At 40.9% G+C, this 11,065-nt stretch overlaps 3 protein-coding genes across 3 annotated transcripts in view; all 3 read left to right on the plus strand.

Moving 5' to 3' along the window:
* Positions 1–743, plus strand: part of LOC101304238 (LRR receptor-like serine/threonine-protein kinase EFR-like) — a 3,780-nt gene extending 3,037 nt beyond the window's left edge. Inside the window, exon 2 of the mRNA XM_004308983.1 lies at positions 586–743. Coding sequence (XP_004309031.1) covers positions 586–743 — 158 coding nt within the window. The remainder of the gene's footprint in view (positions 1–585) is intronic.
* A 2,604-nt stretch (positions 744–3,347) lies between these two features.
* Positions 3,348–6,449, plus strand: LOC101304528 (probable LRR receptor-like serine/threonine-protein kinase At3g47570-like). Its single transcript, XM_004308984.1, has 2 exons — positions 3,348–5,967; positions 6,049–6,449. The coding sequence occupies exons 1-2, from the start codon at positions 3,348–3,350 to the stop codon at positions 6,396–6,398; spliced, it is 2,970 nt and encodes a 989-aa protein (XP_004309032.1). The 3' UTR covers positions 6,399–6,449.
* Positions 6,450–9,181: 2,732 nt separating this feature from the next.
* The window catches only part of LOC101304823 (putative receptor-like protein kinase At3g47110-like), a 4,806-nt gene continuing 2,922 nt past the window's right edge, over positions 9,182–11,065 (plus strand). The window contains exons 1-2 of the mRNA XM_004308985.1: positions 9,182–9,335; positions 9,555–11,061. Of these exons, the coding sequence (XP_004309033.1) occupies positions 9,182–9,335; positions 9,555–11,061 (1,661 nt within the window). The remainder of the gene's footprint in view (positions 9,336–9,554; positions 11,062–11,065) is intronic.

Genomic DNA, 11,065 nt, shown 5'->3' on the forward strand with positions numbered 1-11,065 from the left:
AAAGTTAAATGTGCTATTATTTTGTTATAGCTTTCCCTGCCCTTCACTCTTTTATTTGCTGCCTATTTTCAAGTCTTGTTGCTCGTATATATGCATGAATAAAGTTTAGGTAAAATACTATATCTTTTGTTCTGTGAGGCCTTGATTTAGAGAGGCGCTTTCATGCTTTTATTTGCTGCCTATTTTCAAGTCTTGTTGCTCTTATATATGCATGAATAAAGTTTAGGTAAAATAGAGATACAGTAGAGATATCATTTTCCACCCAATTTTCCTAGTTTGGTTTAAGGAAAGGAAAGGAAAGGAAATCTTTTATTTTTCCTTTGACAAGGAAAAGGAAAGGAAAGTGAATCCTTAGGGTGGGGGGAGAGAACCATTTTCCACCCATTTTTTCTTTCATGTGGGAACCATTTTCCTTGCCCACTCTTTTCCTTTTGGTTTCCAAACAATGGAAAGTAATGACTTTCCTTTCCCAATGGCTTGATTCCATGAACAAAAGAGGTTAAAAAATTCAGTATATAGAGATATATTATAGTATAATTATATAGAGATATCATCCTTATCTCAACAATGCATATACATATACAGTACTAAACTACAAGGCAAATTACAGAAGTGAAACTACCATAACCATTTTCAAACCTGGCATTGAAAGTTTGAACAAGGGGCATTCTTCCGAGGGAGATGAGATCATTGACACAGTTGTTGCTACTCTTGCTGTGCCTTTTCATACTGCTAATTCCTGAAGATCCAAGTTCGTATACCTTCCCTGCATTGTCTATGTCCCCAACTTAAACATCGAGTTTGCTAGAGGGAATCAGGCATGAATTTAGCACCAACAGCTGAGAACTACTATGACACAGTTCAGACATTGCCAAGAACAGATACCAAATCTTATTGTAAATAGGGGATTCAAATTTCGAGTTTCTAAGAGTCGTTGGTTTAGTGGGAAATTTATATGAAACTAGCATCAGTTACATCAATTTCATGTGAACTACTGAATGAAAAGGTTCACATTTTCACAAATGAAAGAGGAAGTTGTCAAACAAGTAAAAGACTGTCCATATGAGTACACAAATTTCACACTAGAGGCCAGATCAATAACAACAGAAGTCTTTGATGAATGCAGCATATACTGACTATGCCTAGGACAAGCTATTGTGAAATGTTCTATCGTTAGAGTGATTCATAAGCTTGCTTCGAAAAGAAAGAGATTCTAAGCCTATATGAGTTTATAGTTTAGAGTCAATTGGACAATGCCACAAATCATGAGCCTAAAATCCAGTCATGTAAAGACAACGAAATGCGAAACTACCTTTCACCCAGATACTGTGGCATTAGAACAAGCAAGGACACTGCAATATCTTCACAAATTCTGCATAAACACGTTAGATCGATAATCAATCTATTATACCAGGGCAAGCACATAAAGAAAACGACGTAAGTCAACATGATATCATATCACATTGATACCAAATATTCAGAACAAAACTTATAAAAGACATTAGTAACAAGAAATATGCCAGACGAGACAATCACATGAATAAATTCTACAGAAAAGAAACCAGGGAATTCTTTCTCTACTGTAAAGAACTTGCCTGTTTTCTTTTTATTGATTGAAGAAATGAAACGGAGGGAATGAAATAGAAGAGAAGAGAATGCGCAAACACCTGAAATGGGTGGAGCCGATTCTCGTCTCTGCTGTGTTTGGCAGAGAAAGAAAGAAGACCCAGTGCGAGTGAGAGTGACCGACATGTCGCCGCACGGTCTTATAAAAGTTGTGGGGTCGCATAGGCGGACTGGGCCAATGCGGGCTAGGCGGAGTTCTTGGCGGGCTGGGCGGTAGCTATGTTGGTTGAGCCTAGGCTGGGTGGTCAGTCCATTTCAAAAATAAAAAATAAAAACGTAAAACGACGACGCAGAGGGGATGAGTTTGAGCGGTTGAGTAAAAATGAAGTACGTGTTGCTTAGAATGATCAAGTTCAAGAAAGTCTGTTTAATTTTTTTTCTTTGGATATACAAATCTTCCACAAAGATGATGACAGAATGGTACAGCAATGTACCACATTTCCAGGAGACTGAACTTGTTAGGGAGACAATTGCAGAATATACATCCTTCCTTGGTATGATCAGTGATGAGTCATCCCCAAGTAATTCTACAAATGAGAGCATAAATGCACCAGTATTTAGTCCACAATGCCACACAAATAGTTAATCAGCATACCAAAGACTCAAGAAACATTTCTTTTAGATATATTTGAGTATATGGTTAAAAGCACTAATGCACCACTCATCGAAATGCCAAGTTAATGTTTTATGTTCATGACCTAAGCCTAAAGATTGTATATACAAGTATGACAAGAGGAAACTAAACTCTGATCAGATAAGAGCGTAGTTGAAATCTAATCTCTAGTCTGTTAAGGAATATATGCGATTGTCTTAATTTCTCATGACTATTAAGATTTCCTTTCTCATTCCCACCTTCATGGTTAGCAAGTAGATATATACGTACTGTCTCAAATTGACTCCATGAATGCATTACTAAAGTGGAGTCACTCAACGATTCAGGTGAAGCAAGATGAAAGAGGGCGCATACTATTATTAGTTTTGTTGTCCTGACATCGATTTAGCACATGGTAAACTTAAACTACTGATGTTTAGGTCTGGCCAGACTGCCTGAAATAATAATAATTATGTTGATCTATCTTGCTCTCCTTCCTCTTTGCTCCTTGGAATTTTACTTCACTGACGTGTTTAGGGGATTTAAGTTTACCAATCAGTGCAGCAGATCCAATGAGTGTGGCTTAAACTTTATTCTGTAGCAGATCCAGATCAAATCAGTGTGGGATCTTAACTGATACGAGATCAAATGTGAGCTGATATCAACAGTGTGTAGCAGAAAATCTTGACTGCTACTCCAGAAGATCTTGTGTAGTAAATAATGCAGCAGCATAAAATGACCTTTGTGTTTACATTTCATACATAGCTCTACTATTGTATTTCCTATATCCACACTTCGCTATATGTTAATCTGTATTTTCTCTTTACTGATATTGCCCCGTTGTAGAAGCAACTCAAGCAAGTCAAGTCGTCTTTGGAAACTAGAGGAACCTGACACGTTACTTCGAACTTTTGACCTATTAACCAAAGTGTCTGAACGCAGATTTACCATCTTCTATAAGTAAACTTGTCAGGCCTCGAATAGAACTCACAATTTTCACTACCCCATTAACCAATTCAAAATGGTGGATGTGAACTTGACCTCATCATACTTGCTTTCCAATGCACTAGCACCAGCACTGGTACTAGCATTTGTTTTTGTTTGTTGCTGCAGCTCCATGGCCTCAAACATGGAGAGCAATAGGCTGGAGCTTGGAGGAGGAAACGATACGGATCGGCCGGCATTGCTTGCCATTAAAGCTCAAATACACCAAGATCCTAATCAGCCGGTCATGAGCTCCTGGAATGAGTCCACTCATTTTTGCATGTGGTATGGTGTCACCTGCAGCCGACGCCATCTTCAGAGGGTCACTAAGCTGAACCTAACTTCCCTGAAGTTATCCGGGTCCATATCTCCGCACATAGGAAACCTGAGCTTCCTGAGGGAGTTACGCCTCTATGAGAATAGCCTCACCAACATAATACCTCCAGAAATTGGGTACTTGCGGAGGTTGCAGATATTACATCTAGGAAACAACTCACTAAGCGGTCCTATTCCTGTCAATATCTCCAATTGCTTCAACCTCAGAGCCCTCGCTGTTTATAACAACAAGCTGGAAGGTAACATTCCTCCACAACTTGGTTCTTTGTCTAAGCTTGAGTATCTTGGTTTGCAATTTAATAAATTAACAGGAGAGATGCCTCCTTCCCTGGGTAATCTTTCTAGTCTTGACTCACTTGTTGCTAATGGGAATAACTTGGTGGGCAGTATTCCTAGTTCTCTAGGCCAACTGAAAAAATTATCAGATTTTTTAGTAGAGTCAAATAGGTTGTCTGGTACCGTCCCTCCCTCCATCTATAACATCTCCAGTCTTCTTACTTTTTCCATAAGAGACAACCAAATTCAAGGGAGCATGCCCCCATCCTTGTTCAGACCCCTTTCGAATCTCCAAATTTTTAGCATTTTCGGAAATCAGTTTACTGGACCTCTTCCTCTCTCAATAAGCAATGCTACTAATCTAGTGAAATTTCTAGTTGATGATAACAAACTGACAGGACAAGTTCCGAATTTACAAAAGCTTCGTAACCTTGGGAGTTTCGACATTTATGGTAATCATCTTGGAAGTGGCAGTGATGGGGACTTGAGTTTTTTATCAGACTTGACCAATGCCACGAAGTTGGAGTGGTTGCAAATAGGAGTCAACAACTTCGGAGGGACGTTGCCTGCGTCAATATCTAATCTCTCAACCCTTTCATATCTAAATGTCGAAGGCAACCAATTACATGGAAGCATCCCTGCAGGGATAGGGGATCTGGTCAACATGAACGAATTGCGTATGTCTGGTAACATGTTCACATGTAACATTCCCACCGACATTGGGAAGCTTTCAGGTCTTGGGAGATTAGATCTTGTTAACAACAGATTGTCAGGGAGCCTCCCATCCTCTCTAGGAAATCTGACATCATTACTTGAACTCTATTTGAAAGGAAATCATTTTAATGGCACCATCCCCACAAGCCTTGGGGGATGCCGTTCTTTGCTGCTGTTGGATCTTTCTAGCAATAATCTTAGCGGCGACATACCCCCACAAGTTATTGGTATTTCCTCCTTATCAAGATATTTGAACTTGTCCGAGAATCGTCTCAGTGGTTCCCTTCCCTTGGAGGTACGAAAGTTAAAAAATCTAGGTAAGTTGGATGTCTCTAATAATATGTTATCAGGAAAACTTCCTAGTGGCCTTGGTAGCTGTGAGAGTTTAGAAGTACTTCTCTTGCAAGGGAACTTCTTTGACGGCCCCATTCCTTCAGCTTTGAGCTCCATGAAAGGGATTCAAGAGTTAGACCTTTCACACAACAATCTCTCCGGTGAAATTCCTGAATTTCTGGCCGAGTTTAGAGGATTGAAGCAACTTAACCTGTCTTTCAATGACTTTTGGGGTGCAGTGCCAGTTAAAGGTGTCTTTAACAATGCAAGTGCCATTTCAGTTGTCGGAAACACAAGACTATGCGGAGGCATTTCTGATCTCCACCTTCCAGAGTGCAAGTTTAAAGAATCGAGGTGGTCTCGTAGCAAGAAACTAACAATCTCATTAGTCTCCGCATTCACTGTTCTTGGAGTAGCTACGCTGCTGACGTTTCTTTTTCTTTGCTTCTTGAAAAAGAGAAGCAAAGAAACTCCATCAAGCATATTGGCGAACTCTGTTTTACAAGTGTCGTATAGTGCTCTCTTGAAAGCTACTGATGGCTTCTCTGCATCAAATTTGATTGGTGCTGGTAGTTTTGGTTCTGTATACAAAGGAATTCTTGGTGAAGATGAAGAACAACTTGTTGCTGTGAAGGTTTTTAACATGTTACGCCGGGGAGCTTCCAAGAGTTTCCTAGTTGAATGTGAGACACTCAGAAATATCAGACACCGAAATCTAGTCCCGATTATAACTACATGTTCCAGTGTGGACTCTCATGGTAATGATTTCAAGGCTTTGGTTTATAAGTTCATGGAGAATGGGAGCTTAGAGGAGTGGCTGCATCCAACTACTGAGACAGAAGACACACCAAAGAGTTTAAGTCTTGTTCAGAGGCTAGACATTACCATTGACGTTGCATGTGCAGTGGATTATCTTCATAATCATTGCGAAACACCAATAGTTCATTGCGATCTCAAGCCGAGCAATGTTCTTTTGGACCGCGACTTGACAGGACATGTTGCTGATTTTGGATTAGCTAGAATCCTCTCAAGACTAGTTGATAACTTTTCAGCAAATCAATCAAGTTCCATTGGAATAAGAGGGACTGTTGGTTATGCTGCTCCAGGTTATTTTGTGCTAATATTTTTTTTTTGTAGTTTCATCAATGAGAGTTGTTTTTGTTAACAATTGTGATGTTTGAAAGCAGAGTATGGAATGGGAAGTGAGGTTTCAACATATGGAGATGTCTACAGCTTCGGCATTCTCTTGTTAGAGATGTTTACAGGGAAGAGGCCTACTGACCACATCTTCATGGATGGTTTGAACCTTCACAAGTGTACGAAGATGGCCATTGAGGAACGAGTTTCAGAGATTGCATATTCATCACTTGTTCAAGAAGGCAATCTAAGGCAGAGCACCAATGATGCTCTTGAAGAATGCTTGAGTTCAATACTAGCAATTGGAGTTGCATGCTCTGTGGAATCCCCAACAGACCGAAAGATTATCAAGGATGCTGTGTCTGAACTAAAAAAGATTCGAGCGACTCTTGTTGGATAGAAACTTTGCTATTATTTTGTTATGGCTTTCACTTCCTATCATGCTTTTATGTGCTGCGTGCTTTAGTTTCACGTTTTGTTGCTGCTATATGTGCTATAAAGTTATGTTTAGTTCTCTATTTCTCTAGTTGTATCTTAATTCCTATACCGTTTCAAGTTTGGTTGTTTGCTTTTATCTTCCTTTAGTTTTAGTTCAATTTTAAATTAATAATGCAATAGGAATAGCTGATATGCAGTCGATCAGTTGATATGAGGCACTGAATAATGCCTAAATCTGAAACAGCTAATGAGCTACAATATCAGTGTGTGAGAGATTTGTAAAGAGAGGAGTAAAATGAAGTATGTTTGCTCAAAATGATCAAGTTCAAGAAAGTCTGTTTCTTTTTCATCCTTTCGATATACAAATCTTTCACAAAAATGATGACAGAATGATACAGCAATATACCACATTTCCATGAAAAAGAAGAGAAATTGTATGTTTAATTTACCAAGACTGTTTTGGTTCCAGCAGACTTAACTTCTTAGGTAGATCAGTGCTTACACTCCTTACAGCTTCAGCAAAATCCTGATCCTCAAAATATCACCTCGGCTCCTCTTAGGCATATTGGTCAACGTCATTGGTTTGTGGCCATACTAGTTGCTCATCCCCACACTGCATGATACAACAAACAAATAGTGTGAGCTACATCTCAAAACACTTCAAAAACATATATTTGGAAAACTAGTATATCCATAATTCCATATGTATCAATAATCAAACGATTTTCTTATATATAAAAATAAGAATAACAATCAACAACATAAAAGATTGCACGTCACACATCAATATTGTGAGTAACACTTATATGCTCAATGATATACTTTGATATAACTATCGAATATTTGTAATTTTTTTCGATGAATTTGTAATCCTATGTCTCATTATTATTCGACACCGACCCGAAAAATGATCCAGCAAGAACACGAAACTCGTACTATTTGGGTTGGGCCTGAAGAAGTTACTGTTCACCGATATCTATATAAATACACCATCGTCCTATTTTTACCGCACTCTTTTAGTTTTCGTCTTCAACCACATCTCTCTCTTCTTCTTCGATTTGAAAATCCATGGAGGCCATCCAACCAAACCCTACCGAAACCCTAGATCACCAACCCGCCTCCAACAAACCACAACCCCCCGGATTCTCTAGTCTCCAACTACAAGGACCCGTCCCCGCCGCCATCGCAAACCCTAGCCTCCCACGCCGCCTCCAAGAACGGCACTCCGGCCGACGCCAGCAAGGCGGTCGCTCTGTTGATCTCTGTTGATCTCGGCACACGTAAAGCGGCACGACCAACACGCAAATTTACCATCTTCTATAAGTTAGTTTTGTGAGGCCTCGAATGAAACTCACAAATTTTCACAACCTCATAACCGATACAAAATGGTGAATGTGAAACTGACCCCAACATACTTGCTCTCCCATACACCAGCACTACTACTAGTAGTAGCATTTGCTTTTGTTTGTTGCTGCAGCTCCATGGCCTCAAGCACGGACAACAATAAGTTGGAGCTTGGACGAGGAAACTAGACGGATAGGCTCGCACTGCTCGCCATTAAAGCTCAAATACACCAAGATCCAAACAGGCTGTTTTGGCCATGATCCTCAGCAGGGAGCAGAGAAGTAACTAGTGCTACCAAAAGTAAACTAGGGTTTCAGGGCATGCCACTGCGCGGACGCGGGATGTGAACTGTGCGCGTTCTTAACTTCTAACCAGGCGAAAGGGAGCTCCGGTGTCACCTTGCGGACGAGGAATTACGAGCAAAACCTCTTAGTCACCTGTGAATCGATACTCACTGTTAGAGCGAGCAGAGCAACAATTAGGAAAGAAAGGCGAGTCCAGTCGGGCTCTGAGAACTAAGGCGTGGTGCAATTAGAACTTTAAGGTTTCGAGGATGCTCGAGAGTTTGTAAGTAGTTTTTGTATGATTTGATTGTATGTTCTTAGACCAGATCCTCAAACTCCCTTATATAGCGATCCGCAAATAGTTGGCAAAGACATAATCACAAACCCACTCGGACTTAGCAATTAGAATTCCACAAGGATACAACCAGCTCGCGAACCGCGCTATCCATGCGACATGTGTCCAGAACAGACTTCACTTAGGTCTCACTCACCGCCCCGCATCATCTTACTGTAGCGTTGTATGCGAACTTCGAACACTAAGCGATCTTATCCCACGAGGTGCTACAGTCCCTTTCCAACTCTACCTCGCCATGCACTACGGAATCCTACGCGAACTGAAACGAGGATCTCGCGAGGTATCGAAGTCCTTGACAAATTCCACCTCGCGCGCTGTCAGAGCGCGCCACCCTACATGGGCTTCATATCTAAAAAAGGGCCACAGGTACTGGCCCAAATGTTATCCAAAACTTATTGCGAGTCTTGGACCAAAATCCCCGCTGGGCTCAAACACAGGCCTGTGATGAGTTCGTGGAATGAGTCCACTCAATTTTGCATGTGGTATCGTGTCACTTGTAGCCGACGACATCTTTAGAGGGTCACTAGGCTGAACCTAACTTCCCTGAAGTTATCCGGGTCCATATCTCCTCACATAGGAAGCCTGAGCTTCTTAAGGGAGTTATGCCTCTATAATAATAGCTTCACCAACAAAATTCCTGCAGAAATTGGGCACTTGCGGAGATTGCAGAAATTACGTCTAGGAAACAACTCACTAAGTGGTCCTATTCCTGCCAATATCTCCAATTGCTTCAACCTCAGAATCTTCGATGTTCATAAGAACATGCTAGTAGGTAACATTCCTCCAGAACTTGGTTCCTTGTCTAAGCTTGAGTATCTTGTTTTGCAAGTTAATAATTTAACAGGAGAGGTACCTCCTCCCTTGGGTAACCTTTCTAATCTTGAAGCACTTGATTTTCATAAGAATAACTTGGTGGGTAATATTCCTAGTTCTCTAGGCCAACTGAAAAAAATTAACATTTTTTGGAGTAGAGCACAATAGGTTGTCTGGTACCATCCTCCCTCCATCTACAACATATCCAGTCTCGTTACTTTTGCCATATCAGACAACCAAATTCAAGGGAGCATTCCCCCATCCTTGTTCAGACCCCTTTCGAATCTCCAATATTTTAGCATCTACGAAAATAACTTTTTAGGATCACTTCCTCTCTCAATAAGCAATGCCACTAATCTGGTGGACTTCGAAGTTGATGAGAATAAACTGACAGGACAAGTGCCAAATTTACAAAAGCTTCGTAACCTTGTGTTCTTCAATATTGTTGGTAATCATCTCGGAAGTGACAGTGATGGGGACTTAAGTTTTTTCTCAGACTTGACCAATGCCACGCAGTTGGAGTGGCTGGAAATAGGATTCAACAAATTCGGAGGAACGTTGCCCGCATCATTATCTAATCTCTCAACCCTTGAAATTCTACATGTTGTGCACAACCGTTTACACGGAAGCATCCCTGCAGGGATAGGGAATATGGTCCACTTGAACCAATTGAATTTGGGTGATAACATGTTCACAGGTAATATTCCCACTGACATCGGGAAGCTTTCAGGTATTCGGATATTGGAATTTGGAAACAACAGATTATTCGGGAGCCTCCCATCCTCTCTAGGAAATCTGACATCATTACTTCGTCTCGAATTGCAAGGAAATCACTTTAATGGCACCATCCCTAGAAGCCTCGGGGAATGCCGTTCATTGCTGCTGTTGAATCTTTCTTGTAATAACCTTAGTGGCGACATCCCTCCACAAGTTATTGGCCTTTCCTCCTTATCAATATATTTGGATTTGTCCGAGAATCGTCTCAGTGGTTCTCTTCCCTTGGAGGTAGGAAAGTTAAAAACTCTAGGTATATTAAATGTCTCTAATAATATGTTATCAGGAAAACTTCCTGGTAGCTTTGGTAGTTGTGAGAGTTTGGAAGTCCTGCTCATGCGAGGAAACTTCTTTGACGGCCCCATTCCTTCAGCTTTGGGCTCCTTGAAAGGGATTCGAGAGTTAGACCTTTCCCACAACAATCTCTCTGGTGAGATTCCTGAGTTTCTAGCGGGGCTTGGAGGTTTGAAGCAACTTAACTTGTCTTTCAAAGAATTTTGGGGTGCACTGCCAGTTAGAGGTGTCTTTAACAATACAAGTGCCATTTCAGTTGTCGGAAACACAAGACTTTGCGGAGGTATTTCTGATATCCACCTTCCAAAGTGCAAGTTTAAAGAATCGAGGTGGTCTCGTAGCAAGAAACTAACAATCTCATTAGTCTCCGCATTCACTGTTCTTGGAGTAGCTATGCTGTGGACGTTTCTTTTTCTTTGTTTCTTGAAAAAGAGACGCAAAGAAACTCCATCAAGCTCATTGGCGAACTTTGTTTTACAAGTGTCGTATAGTGCTCTCTTGAAAGCTACTGAGGGCTTCTCTGCAGCAAATTTGATTGGTGCTGGTAGTTTTGGGTCTGTATACAAAGGAATTCTCGGCGAAGATGGAGCTCATCTTGTTGCTGTGAAGGTGTTTAACATGTTACGCCGGGGTGCTTCGAAGAGTTTCCTAGCCGAATGCGAGGCACTCAGAAATATAAGACACCGAAATCTAGTCCCGATTATAACTGCATGTTCAAGTGTGGACTCTCATGGTAATGATTTCAAGGCTTTGGTTTATAAGTTC

Source organism: Fragaria vesca, linkage group LG7 (genome assembly GCF_000184155.1).
Source record: "Fragaria vesca subsp. vesca linkage group LG7, FraVesHawaii_1.0, whole genome shotgun sequence".
Lineage (NCBI taxonomy): Eukaryota > Viridiplantae > Streptophyta > Magnoliopsida > Rosales > Rosaceae > Fragaria > Fragaria vesca.

Bases quoted from the DNA above. Each gene is read 5' to 3' on its own strand.
- LOC101304528 (XM_004308984.1), top strand. From the start codon at position 3,348: ATGGAGAGCAATAGGCTGGAGCTTGGAGGAGGAAACGATACGGATCGG. The intron at 5,968-6,048 runs GTTATTTTGTGC...GTTTGAAAGCAG, and splicing joins TGTTGGTTATGCTGCTCCAG to AGTATGGAATGGGAAGTGAG.